Source organism: Monodelphis domestica, chromosome 2 (genome assembly GCF_027887165.1).
Source record: "Monodelphis domestica isolate mMonDom1 chromosome 2, mMonDom1.pri, whole genome shotgun sequence".
Classification (NCBI taxonomy): domain Eukaryota; kingdom Metazoa; phylum Chordata; class Mammalia; order Didelphimorphia; family Didelphidae; genus Monodelphis; species Monodelphis domestica.
The window spans coordinates 276,633,597-276,646,962 of NC_077228.1; the positions used below are offsets into that span (position 1 = coordinate 276,633,597).

Below are 13,366 nucleotides of genomic sequence, written 5' to 3' on the forward strand. Positions count from 1 at the left end.
ATCGACTGTCAGAGTATAGATTGAAGGGGGATTCAGGCAGAGAGATAAAAACAGTGAGTGCTGCATAGAGTTCAACCAGTTGTGCAGATTGATAAGGAGTGTGGACAGTATGGGGATAATCATGCATAACAATGGCCTCGAGGCCTGTTTTCGAGCCGTCCACGAAAATCGTGGGCGCTCCGGGAATGGGAGATGACTGCGTAATACGGGTTAAGGTGAAGGGGGTAAGGGTAAAGAATTGTAAGAGTTTATTACTGGGCATGTGATTGTCAATAGTGCCTTTATAGGATGAGATAAGGACGGCCCAATTATCATTCTGTGTTTGCAGCCATCGTAGTTGCTCTTTATTATACGGGGAAACAATATGATCGGGCTGGCGGCCGAAGTGGCGAGTGGCCAGGCGGACACCCATCATAATAAGCTGAGCAACCAGGTCAGGGTAGGGGATCAGGATCTTCCTAGAGGCTAGGGGAAGGTGTAGCCAAATGAGGGGAGAAGGGTCCTGCCATAGGAGACCTGTGGGAGAGAATTCGGTGGAAAAGATGATTAAATAGAGGGGATCCTTAGGGGAGAAGTAACCGATGTTCTATTTGGCAATTGCCTGTTCAACTTTTTGTAAGGAGATTTCTCCTTCAGGTGTTAGTGATCGTGATGAAGAGGGGTCGGTATCTCCGCATAGAATATCTTCTAGGGGGCGGAGGTCTGCTTTTGCAAGGGTGAGATAAGGACGAAGCCAATTAATATCCCCTAGAAGTTTTTGAAAATCGTTAAGTGTTTTTAGGATGGAACGATTAAGCGTGACTTTGTGTGTAAAGAGATGATCAGTCTCGAGACGGAATCCGAGAAAAGAAAAGGGATATTGGACCTGTACCTTATCGGGGGCAATTTTAAAGCCTCTGTCCTGTAGGGCTGAAGTAATGGTTTGAGCGATGGTCTGGGTCAGTTGAGGGGAGGGAGCTGCTATGAGAAGATCATCCATATAATGGATAATATATGCGGAAGGGAATCGAAGCCTGATGGGATCTATCGTCTGAGCAACATACTTTTGACATAGGGTAGGAGAATTGGCCATTCCTTGAGGCAGGACTAACCATTGAAATCGGGGATTGGGGCCAATTTGATTGACTATGGGGATAGAGAAGGCGAATCGAGGGCAATCCTGAGGGTGAAGGGGAATGGAGAAAAAACAGTCCTTTATATCTATAACTATTTTGTGAAATCCCTTAGGGATAGCTGTAGGTGATGGGAGTCCGGGTTGTAAGGCGCCCATGGGAATCATGGTTTTATTAACTTCCCGTAGATCTTGTAGTAGTCTCCACCCTCCAGCCTTCTTTTTGATAACAAAAATAGGTGTGTTCCATGGTGAGGTGGAGGGCTCGAGGTGGCCCAAAGAGATTTGCTCCTGCACCAGCATGATGGCGGCCTGGACCTTTTCAGAGGTGAGGGGCCACTGGTCGACCCAGACAGGGGAATCAGACTTCCAAGTTATCTTATCTGCCTGGGGTGCAGGAGGACCAGTGGCCTTTATGAAAAATTTTGTGACCCAAAGCCTGCTTTATCTCTATTGGGTGTAAGGGAGATAGGTTGAGGATTGCCCTGTTCATTTTTGCCAAGCCCTTTTCCTGGGAGGAAGCCAGATTTAAGCATCATTTGTGTGACAGGGTCGCTGGGGCTCACCATGAGGAGTCGCATTTGAGCGAGAATATCTCTGCCCCAGAGGTTAACGGGGAGCCCTTTGACTATATAGGGTCGAGTCGTGCCGGTGTTACCCTCAGCATCTCTCCAAGTAAGGAACTTTGAACTCTGAAGTGTGTGATTGACTTGCCCTATGCCGGACAAATGAGTGGTAGAGGGCTGAAGGGGCCAGGCACAAGGCCAGTGTTTGTGGGAAATGACCGTGGAATCAGCCCCGGTGTCAAGTAGTCCGATAAATTTTTTCCCGTCAAGAGACAACTGGAGGGTGGGACGGGACTCAGTGATTTGTTGTACCCAATAGATGTTTGACGATCCTGGGGACGAAGGGCCCCTTGTTTGTTCAATGGTAGGGAAGTCACCCACCATGGGAAGGGGAAGGGCTTGGGCTAGTCGGTGGCCAGCAGGGATAGTAACCGGGCCATGGGGAGACTCAACAATGAGCTTTATTTCTCCTGTATAGTCATTGTCCACTAATGTGGGGTGGACCACAACTCCCTGTAGAGTAGTGAGTGCCCTTCCGATGATTAAGAAGAACATACCAGGGGGTGGTGGACCAGTGACACCGGTGGAAATGACCTCAGGGCCATCCTCAGGGGTTAATATTCTGGTGGAGGAGGAACAGAGGTCCAAGCCTGCGCTGCCTGTTGTGGCTCGAGCAAGGGTGAGGGGAAGGGGCTCCCGAGGGAGCCCCGCATCCCGTTTCCCTGGACAGGTGGAATATTTTGTCCATTTGAGGTAGTTTTGGAGCGGCAGTCGCTGGCCCAGTGACGCCCTTTCCTACATTTCGGACAGACACTTGGGGGCAGTCTCGAAGGCACCCCCGAGGGGCTGAAAGGTAAACTAGGGGCAGCCTGATTGGAGGGACATTCACGAGCAGTCTGATTGGAGGGACATTCACGAGCAAAATGTCCGGGCATGCCGCACTTAAAGCAATTACGGGGAGCGTTCTGTCGGGTGGCTTGAATGGCTGCTCCAATAGCTAAGGAGATAGATTTGTTAATTCTGTGGTCATAAGAGTCAATATCATTACATAAGCGGATCATGCCGTTCAGATCAAGCTCTCTAGATTTTCCTCTAAGGGCGGCCTTACAGGCAGGGTTGGCGTTTTCAATGGCCAGGTGTCTAACCACTGGGTTATCGGTACCGTCCTGTCCCAAGACCCTTTCTGTTGTCTCTAAGAGTCTGGCTACAAATTGAGCATAGGGCTCGTTTGGTCCCTGGAGGATTTTAGAGATCGGGGCGGTGATGGCCCCGGAGGCAGGGACAGCGCGCCATGCGGCTAAGGCTGCGTGGGCAGTTTGCATGAGGAGGCCAGGAGGCAATCACAATTGCACGGTGTCAGGGGCATAACGACCACGACCGATGAGTTTGTCTACTGTCCAATTGGCTGTTTGGGGGTTTGTGAGATTTGATTTTGCTTGATTTTCTACCCTTTCCTGAAACTCTGCCTTCCAGGTTAAAAACTGGCCTCTAGACAAGACAGATTGTGTAACCTTAGTCCATTCTGAGGGGAGTAAGTGCCCATCTCCCCCGAGACTTTCCAAGATAGAAAGGGTAAAGGGAGCATTAAGGCCATAGTTTTTTACTGCTGAATGGAGGTCCTTAATCTGTTTGAATTTAAGTCTTTTAAATGGGTGGGCATGGGGCTGGATTGTATCGGTGGTATGGACCCCTTGATTCGCTTCTTCATCCCCCTCCTCTCTGTCAGATTCAGAGGAAACGGGGGGTGAATTTTGGTAGGGTTGGGACAGTTCGTCAGGGATCTCCTCTATGTCTACATCCTCCGGGGTGGTACCGGTGGTGGTCCTACGCCTGGTAACTACCGGGAGGGCCAGGAGGGGCTTTTGTAGTTTGGAGGGGTTGTTTTTAGGTTTTTTTGAATGTGAGATTGGTTTCATGGTGGCGACCTGAAGGTCATGTAATTGGCTTGTTAAGTGGCCGATCTCATGTTGTAAGTCTATAAATTGTTTGAGATCAGTGATTTGCTTAGTTAATTGAGCAGTGGCTATCTTTAGGTCATTTGTATTGGGAAGAGTTGGTAAAATCGAGGAAGGGTAAAGTGGATTGTAGGGAGGGGGTTTGTTTTTAAGGAAGTCTGGAGGGTGGTATCTGGCTGCCACCTCATCCAGTTCAGTCTGGTATGCGGGATTGAGGGTCTCTGGTGTATTGCTATCGTAAAGGACAGGATAGAGAGCGGGTCTGTGGGAGGGAGGCAGTGGTTCTGGTAAGTGTGAGGGGGTGTTAATAGGTTCGTCTAATTCAGGGGTTTCTTGAGACAGGGTTTTGTATTTTTTATCCATGTTGTCTAATTCAGGGGTTTCTTCAGTCTGTTTTTTACTTTCCTCAATAGCGTCCTCAGCAAGGCTGAGGAGGTGGGAGACCTGTGCGCTGGAATCAGCCTCTTTAAGGATGTCCCGAATCAGGCCATAAAAGGTAAAGAAATCCTCAGGGATGGGCTGACCTGAGCGTGCAAAATCATTAAGGTCTCGGCCAACCTTATCCCAAGTTAGGGGGTGAATGCCAGGGCCATGGAGAATGAGCCACGGGCAGCGTTGTTCAATAAAGGAGAAGAAGCGCAACAGATCTCTTTTCTTAACTTCTACATTGCGCTCTTTAATTCTTTCTTTTAATTCTTTTATAAACAGAGCTTCCTTAGATAGTGTTTTCCCCATTTTCAGTCACACACAAGACTCGCTTCCCTGGTTTCCTGGCCGCCGTGCTCGCGCAGGGACGAAACCGCAGTAATCCCAGGTCAACACTCAGAAACAGGTCAACGGCAGTCGAACCGCGAGATTAACTCTCCACGAATTGGCCTCTCCCCTTTGGTCAAAGAGGGGTCCCTTATATTTGAGCGTAGGCGTGCCGTATAAGCCCCGGCCAGGTTCCCCAAAGGGGCGCCCTATTACTCGTATATATAAGGGGACTGTTATTCCGTTGCCATCAAAACACACATACATTCAACCATTCACACAATGGGGTTTGAGAGGGAGATATGAATGGGACAACTTACCCTTTTCCTCAGGATCGTCCGATCCCTACCCGTTACTGTAGCCTCGGTTTCGGCGCCGAACTTTTCCTCAGTTGTCCGGTGGTCGCTCAGGCCCCACGTTGGGCTGCCAGCTGCTGGGGACCAGCCCCTTACGACCCCTGAGAAGGGAAGGGGGAGAGAGAGAAGGAACGGGGAAGAGAGAGAAAGGTACGGACAACTCTCACATAGTATGCAAAAAGAAGTCGTTTATTGAAGCAAAAGCATGGTATATATATACTGTGGCTAGGAGGACAAAAGGGTAGGAGGAATGCAGGCACATTTGGTGTCAGAGGGGGATTTACAACCTAGGAGGAATGTAAGTACATTTGATGTCAGGGAGAGGGGGTTTTACAACCTACACCTGGAACTAGTTAGGGAAGACATCCTGTTTTAAGGGAGGAAGGGAGGTATGTTATGTTTGCAGTATTTCTAGCCTGTTGTCAGGTTCTATACAGGAAAGAATATGAGTCTTGTAACCATGGAAAAATATTCTAAATCATCTAATTAAATAAAAAAAATTTAAATCCCCTACTAATAATAAACTGGTGGAATTCCATGTGAACTGGAAAGACTTCCATGAACTGATGCAGAGTAAAATGAGCAGAACCAGGAGAACATTTTACACAAAAAGTAAATCACTATGGGGCAATCCAGTGTAATGGACTTTTCTACTAGCAGCAATGCAACGATCCAAGACAATTCTGAACATTATCCACATCCAAAGAAAGAACTGTGGAAGCAGAAATAGAGAAGATAAACAAATGCCTGATCACATGGGTCAATGGGGATATGACTGGGGACTCTAATCAATCACCCTAATGCAAATACTAATAATATGGAAATAGGTCTTAATCAATGACATCCAGTGGAATTGCTTGTGGGCTATGGGAAGGGGGTAGGAGAAGGGTAGGGAAAGAACATGAATCTTGTAACCATGGAAAATAATCTAAATTAATTAATTAAATTAAAAGTTTCCATTTTTTTTTAAACCCTTACCTTCCATCTTGGCAGAAGAGTGGTAAGGGCTAGGCAATGGGGGTCAAGTGACTTGCCCAGGGTCACACAGCTGGGAAGTGTCTGAGGCCAGATTTGAACCTAGGACCTCCCATCTCTAGGGCTAGCTCTCAATTCACTGAGCTACCCAGCTGCCCCATCAATTTTTTTTAATCCCCTTCTAATTAATCCCTTTTGGGGAGTCCTTAGATATGAATCAAACATAAGCTTCAAGTGATTTTCCCCAGGGTTCTGGGGTAAGGCAAAAACAATGAGGGGGGGAAAGCTCAATTCTTCTAGAGGTCAGATTCTCCCAAGACTGAACTCAATCTTTGTGAACCTGAAACTTGAGCTCATTAGTGGAAATAAAAGATTCCAGTAACTACAGGGCAGGTACCAGTCTATTAAATCCAGAGACTGAACTAAACAATCACTAAAATTCTTTCAGCTCTGAATTCTATTATTCTATGGAGGGAAGACCATTAAAAGAGGACCTAAATGAAAACCTCTCCTGAGGGGGCAGCTGGGCCACTCAGTGGATTGAGAGCCAGTCCTAGAGATGGGAGGTCCTGGGTTCAAATGTGACCTCAGATACTTCTTGGCTATGTAACCCTGGGCAAGTCACTTACCCCCATTGCCTAGCCCTTACTGCTTTTCTGCTTGGAACCAATATACAGTAGTGATCCTAAAATGGAAGGAAAGGTTTTAAAAAAAAATCCTCTCTTGGACTCAAAATCCAGTAGCTACAGACCTTAAGGACTAGTTGAGGTAAGAAGCAGGGCATCTTAATTAATGAAAAGAAGGGATCTCAAGAGCCTGCACAGAAAATTCTCCTCATCATCACTTTGAGGCTGAAGAAGGAATTGGATTCCTCTTTTCCAGTGATGAGGCACTGAGGAAATAATATAGGTCATTAGGAACAATTAATAGGGCCAGAGCAGGGGACCCCAAATGTGGTCTGGGAACTACACATGTTCCCTAGATTCTTTTCAGGGGTCCATGAAATCAAAACCATATTCATAATCATTCTGAGACATTATTTGCTTTTGCCACTACCATTCTTTCACAAGTATAGAGTGGGGAGGTAGAGTGCATGATCTGTGAATTAAACTTGAAAACTGAGTTAATTTCTCATCTGCAAAACTGAACTTCTGCCTTGCACATGGACAAATGTGCAGACATGTCTGGACCTGTTGTCTTTCTTATATTCAAACAGTAACAGCATCAAATAATCATCAAAAAAAGATCTTTTGTGTGAGTGCTTGATCACCAACACAAGGGCTGTTGAATAATCAAAGTGCAGAATAACTTTTTTGAATCTCATGATTTACCCTGGAAGAACTATATCAATATTTGCAATGGTAAAAAATCAATTTCAATATTCATTTGTAAAAATGTATTTTAAAATGAGCTCACTAATTTTTCACTTACTTTTTACAAAAAATATGTCGATATACAATGGGTTTATCATTGTCATTTTAAATGAATTGATAAATATTTTTAAATTTATTGATATTAACTTATAATATGGTAAATGACAGTAGATGTGATCCAGGTAAACCAAGGCTCTTTCTATTATCAAAAGGATGGATTAGGATAGTCAATCACTTGATCAATAAGCATATATTAAGCACCTACTATATGGCACGATCATTTTTAAGAGGATTTTAAAGGATTCTGAGATTTTAAAAAAATGAGAACTACTAGACTAGAGGAAAGAATCTTCTGGGGAAAAGATGTTGCTCAAGTTGTGATATGAGAGAGTCCAGTACTGTGATTTCTTGAAATTTTTGTCCAAAATGAGTCTAAAAGAAAATCTAGGGATAGCTAGGTGACTCAGTAGATAGAGAGAGCCAAGCCTGGAGATGGGAAGTCTTGGGTTAAAATTTGGACTCTGTCTTTTCTAGCTGTGTAACCAGCAAGTCATTTAACTCCAACTGAATTGCCTAGATCTTACCACTCTCCTGCCTTGAAACTCATATTTAGTATTGAGTCGAAGGCAGAAGGGAAGGAAGGAAGGAAGGAAGGAAGGAAGGAAGGAAGGAAGGAAGGAAGGAAGGAAGGAAGGAAGGAAGGAAGGAAGGAAGGAAGGAAGGAAGGAAGGAAGGAAGGAAGGAAGGAAGGAAGGAAGGAAAGAAGGAAGGAAGGAGAAAGGAAGGAAGGAGAAAGGAAGGAAGGAGAAAGGAAGGAAGGAGAAAGGAAGGAAGGAGAAAGGAAGGAAGAAAGAAAGAAAGAAAGAAAGAAAGAAAGAAAGAAAGAAAGAAAGAAAGAAAGAAAGAAAGAAAGAAAGAAAGAAAGAAAGAAAGAAAGAAAGAAAGAAAGAAAGAAAGAAAGAAAGAAAGAAAGAAAGAAAGAAAGAAAGAAAGAAAGAAGGTGAAGAACGAAGGAAGGTGAAGAACGAAGGAAGGTGAGGGAGGGATGAAGATAAGGAAAGTAAAAAATACCCTTCAATCTGCAGTTTTCATCAATTCTGTCCTAGAGGTGGATATCATTTTTCATTATGCTCCTTTGGAATTATCTTAAATCATTATATTGATCAGAATTAGCTAGGTTTTACACAGTTGATCTACAATATTGATGTTACTGTGTGAAATGTCCTGATTCTACTCACTTCATTTTGCATCACTTCATTCACAGGTTTTTCTGAAAACATTCTGTTTGTCATTTCTTATAGCACAATAGTTTTCTATGACATCATAATACCACAATTTGTTTGGCCATTCCCCGATTGATGGACATTCACTCAATTTCTGGATCTTCACCTCCACAAAAAAAAGAGCTGCTATAAATATTTTTTGTACAGACCCAATAGTGGTATTGCTGTGTCCAAGTATACACATAGTTTTACAGCCCTTTGAACATAGTTCTAATTTGTTCTCCAGATTTGTTGGAATAGTTCACAACCCTGACAATGCATTAATGCCTCTGTTTTTCCACATCTTTTCAAACATTTGTCATTTTCCTTTTCTATCATGTTGGTCAATCTGAAAAGTATAGAGGAATAATTTATTTTTTTTATAAATTTGACTCAGTTCCCTATATATTTGAGAAATGAAGGCATTATTAAAAAAAACTTATAAAAAATTTCCCTTTCTTCCTTCTACTTTTTAGATGCATAGGGGTTTTTTGTGCAAAACCTTTTTAATTTTATGTAATGAAAATTATTCATTTTACTTCCCTTGATCCTTTCTGTCTCTTGTTTGGTCACTTGTTTGGTCTTATCTATAGATCTGATAGGTAAGTTTTTCCATTCTCCCCCCCAATTTGCTTATGATACCACCTTTGTTTAAATCATGCATCCATTTTAACTTTCCATGGTATATAATGTAGTTCTATGTCTAGTTTCTGTCAAACTACTTTTGTTTTCCAAGCAAGTTTTATCAAATAGTGAGTTCTTACCCAAACACTTTGGATCTTTGGTTTATCAAAAAATAAATCACTACAGTCATTTACCACTCTATATTGCACACCTAATCTAGTCCACTGAGTTACCCTTCTATTTCTTAGCCAGAACCAGATTATTTGATGATTAGGACTTTATAAAATAGTTTGAAATCTGGTTCTGCTAGGCCACCTTCCTTCACATTTTTTTCATTGATTCCTTTGATATTCTTGACCTTTTGTTCTGCCAGATGAATCTTGTTGTCATTTTTTCCAGATCTATGAAATAATTATTTGATAGTTTGACTGGCATCTTACAAGTAAATTAATTTAGGTAAAATTATCATTTTTACTATATTGGTTCAGTCTAGCCATCAGCAATTAATATATCTCCAAATGTTTAAATCTGTCTGTGTGAAAAATATTTTGCAGCTGTGCACTCATAGTTTCTGTGTTTGTTTTGTCCGGTAGACTCCCAAATCTGTTATATGGCCTGCAGTTATTTTAAGTGGAATTTATCTTTTTATTTCTTCCTACTGTGTTTTGTGGGTAGTATACAGAAATTCTGATGCTTTGAGTGAGTCTGTTTTATATCCTTCAACTTTGCTAAAGTTGTGAGTTGCTTCAACTAGTTTTTAGTTGATTCTCTAGGGTTCTTTAAGCATACCATCATACCTGCAAAGTAGGCTCTTTTTCTTTCCTCACTGTCTATTCTTATTCCTTCAATTGATTTTTTCTTCTTATTGCTATAGCTAGCATTTTTAATGTAATATTGAGTAATAGTGGTGATAACAGACATCTTTCCTTCACCCCTTATCTGACCAGGAAGGGTTCTAGTTTATTCCCATTATAAATAATGCTTATTCTTTGTCTTAAATAGATAATACTTAACATTTTAAGGAAGACTCCATTTATTCCTATGCTTTCAAGTATTTTTAATAGGAATGGGAATTTTGTAAAAAAAAATTTTTCTAAAAAAACAAAAAAAATTTTTTCTATCCATTGAGATAATCGTGATTTTTGTTGTTTTTGTTATTGACATGGCCAATAAGTCTGGTATAAATCCTGCCAGTTGTAATGTATGATTTTTGTAACATATAGCTATAATCTCCTTCCTAGTATTTTATTTAAAAATTTTTGCATTAATATTCCTTAGGGAAATTGGCCTATAGTTTTATTTCTCTGTTTTTCCATTACCTGGTTTAGGAAACCCCTATGCACTCTTAAAAATTATTGAAAACTTCAAAATGCTTTTCTTTATGTGGGTTATATCTCCAAGTACACTGGTAAAAAGTTAAACAACTGTCTCTCCAGGTGGTCTTCTCTCTCTCTGTCTGTCTGTCTGTCTTTCTCTCTCTCTCTCTCTTTCTGTTTAGTAAAGACATTTATATTATTGGATAATTTTGGATTTTTAATGCCCCAAGGAAACAGGCTCCACCAATACTCACAATTTTCCTCTGCTCTTCTGCTGAAGAATTTTGCCTTCATGATGACTGGCTACTTGGGGAGTTTCTCCTTTGCTAAGACTCTGTAGTAACCCCAGCACACAATGTGAATGATGGGGACAAACCATCATAGTTTTTGGCAATGTTAATCCTGATGTGCTCACTGACCAGTGTCCACAGTTTATCAAGATTGACATATTTTAAGTTTAATCTGCATTATTAACATTTTCTCCATAACTTTTTGTTTATGCAAAACAATTTCAATTACATGTAGAAATAATTTTTGACAATTGTTTTCTGTGACTTTATGATACAGATTCTCTCCTTCCTTCCTCCATCCCCAAGGTATTAAGTAATCCGATATAAGTTATACTAGTGAAAACCATCACTCAGACTCTCTAATATCATATAAAATAAATACATGTAGCAAGACCTCAACTTTTGTGCTGACCAGAATGTTAAACAAAAATCAGGAATTTTGTTGCTGGCAGATACATATAATAAAGGCCAGAATAGAAACAAAGGTTCTAGGGACCAGTTCAAGATCCCTGCTTCATTCAGTTCTTCAATTCTTGTCCCCAGATTTATAGTCACCTTTACTGGGGGAAGATGGGAAAGAAATTGAGATCCTTAGTGGGTTTTGGGGTGGTGTTCCCAAAGTGGCTTGAGGGAATAACAAAAAGGTTTTTTTACTTACACATTTGATCTTCTTAACTCTTTGAGATAATTACTATTATTTGAGAAAGTATACTAGTATACTACTACTGAGATCGATTTTACAATTGAGGAAACTGAGGCACAAAGCGATTAAGTGACTTACCCAGGGGTTTGAATTCAAGTGTTCCTGACTTCACGTACCTTTTTTCTATCCAAAATTCCACCCAGCTGTCCCACTGCAGAGTAAGAATCAGGAAGCTGACAAGAGTTATAATAATCTTTCTTAAATCAGATAATTGATGGGGCCTAAGGAAAGGATCAGTCAGAAGAACAGTCTTAATCCTGACTTGAGGGATTCAGCTGGCTTCCGCTGGCTACATAGCTCAGTCTGGTTTTCATGGCCTTAGGTAAAACTCTTGGGGGACTCAGAGCTCAGAGCCCATGGCCACAGTCATTGATTATTCTCTCCTACAACTCTCACACAAATACATTCTCCTTTCAATGAAAACAGAGTTCAAACAGTCAACAAAAGAGAGACTAGGCAAATTTACTCCAACAAATGCAGTTTGGTGATTATTTAACGTTGCTGTTGACCCATTCTTTGTGATCCCATTCGGGATTTTCTTGGCAAAGACACTGGAATGGTTTGCCAACTCCTTCTCCTGCTTATTTGACATTTGACATTTGAGGAAACTGAGGCAAACAGGATGAAGTGACTTACCCAGAGTCACTCAGCTAGTGAATTTCTGAGGTCACATTTGAACTCAGGAAGAGGAGTGTTCCCGACTCTAGGCTTGGTGCTCTGTCCACTTTGATACCTAGCTGCACCTGATTATTTAATATACCATTGCAAAGGAGTTCAACTTGGACAGTAAAGGGCTGTGCTAGGTGACTGACAGAGGTCAAGGGACAGCATACGCAGAGGAAGTGACTCCTGCCATTCCCTTTTCACCCCAATTATTGTTCATTGGTGACTGATAAGTCATGCATGGGTGGCTTTTGAATGTGAAATCTATAAACTGGAAATCTACAAGATTATAGATTTAGAATATGATGGGATCTTGAATACAACTCCTTTGTTTTATAGATAAGGAAACTGAGGAATTGGGAGCTAAAGTGACTTTCCCAGGGTTATTCAGGAAGCTAGAAAGTGTCAGAGGTGGATTATTAATCTAGCTCTTCCCAAGTCCTAAAATGCACCTAGGTGGTACAGTGGCTAGAGTCAGGGGGCTCTAGTCAGGAAGACTCATCTTCCTGATTTCTAATCTGGCCTTAGACCCTTACTAGCTGTGTGACCCTGGGCAAGTTACTTAACTCTGTTTGCCTCAGTTTCTTCATCTGTCAAATGAGCCAGAGAAGAAAATGACAAAGTATACCATTATCTTTGCCAAGAAAACCTCAAACTTGGCTGGGTGAGGGGGGAGCACAGCTGGGTAGCTCAGTGGATTGAGAGCCAGGTCTACAGATGGGAAATCCTGGGTTCAAATCTGGCCTCAGGCATTTCCTGGAGCAGTGATGGTGAACCTATGGCACAGATGGCATGCAGAGGGCTCTCTGTGGGCATGTGGCCCTCCCCCTCCCCCCAGAATTCATTACTAGAAAGGCAGAGGGACTAGGGTGGAGCTGCTCCCCTCCCCCTCTCCATTGTACATGATATTTTTTCACATTCCCTGCACCTCTGCCCAGTAGCCAATGAGATCACACAGAGGGGTGAAGTGAGCAGCTCACAGGCAACAGAGCTGGAGGGGAGGGGAGCTCTCAGGCCATTCCCTTCCCTCTCTCTAAACTCACTGAGAACATTTCTCACTTCTCCCCACCCTTCCAACAACCCAATGGGAGAGCTTTCTCCCTCCCCTGTGTGGGGTAAAGGTGGAGGGCAGGGTGCACCCAGCACTCAGTGGAGGGGAGGAGCATGGCACATGGTCTGGGGGATGGAGTGGGGGAGGGACCCAGCACTTCTCTAAAAACTTCATCATCACTGATCTAGGGCAAGTCACTTAACCCTAGTGTTGGCAAACCTGTGGCACACACGCTGGAGGGGGCTCCTCTCCCCTGCCTCTCCATCAAGCCTGAAGATATTTCTCACATGGACCTGCCCCTCTACCCAACAGCCCAATTGGAGTGCTTCTGGGGTAAGGGGGTGGGACTCACATGTGAGATAAAAGGT

At 42.5% G+C, this 13,366-nt stretch overlaps 1 protein-coding gene across 1 annotated transcript; it reads right to left on the reverse strand.

The window, feature by feature from the left end:
* Positions 1-3,002: 3,002 nt before the first annotated feature.
* On the reverse strand, positions 3,003-8,304 carry LOC107651427 (endogenous retrovirus group K member 113 Gag polyprotein-like). Its single transcript, XM_016431031.2, has 2 exons — positions 8,161-8,304; positions 3,003-4,842 (listed from the first exon to the last, which is right to left on the reverse strand). Exon 2 carries the CDS (start codon positions 4,365-4,367, stop codon positions 3,018-3,020), a length of 1,350 nt encoding a protein of 449 aa, XP_016286517.2. The 5' UTR covers positions 4,368-4,842; positions 8,161-8,304; the 3' UTR covers positions 3,003-3,017.
* Positions 8,305-13,366: the final 5,062 nt, after the last annotated feature.

What these genes read in the sequence shown, in the direction of transcription:
- LOC107651427 (XM_016431031.2), bottom strand. Translation starts at nt 4,367, where the DNA reads ATGGGGAAAACACTATCTAAGGAAGCTCTGTTTATAAAAGAATTAAAA.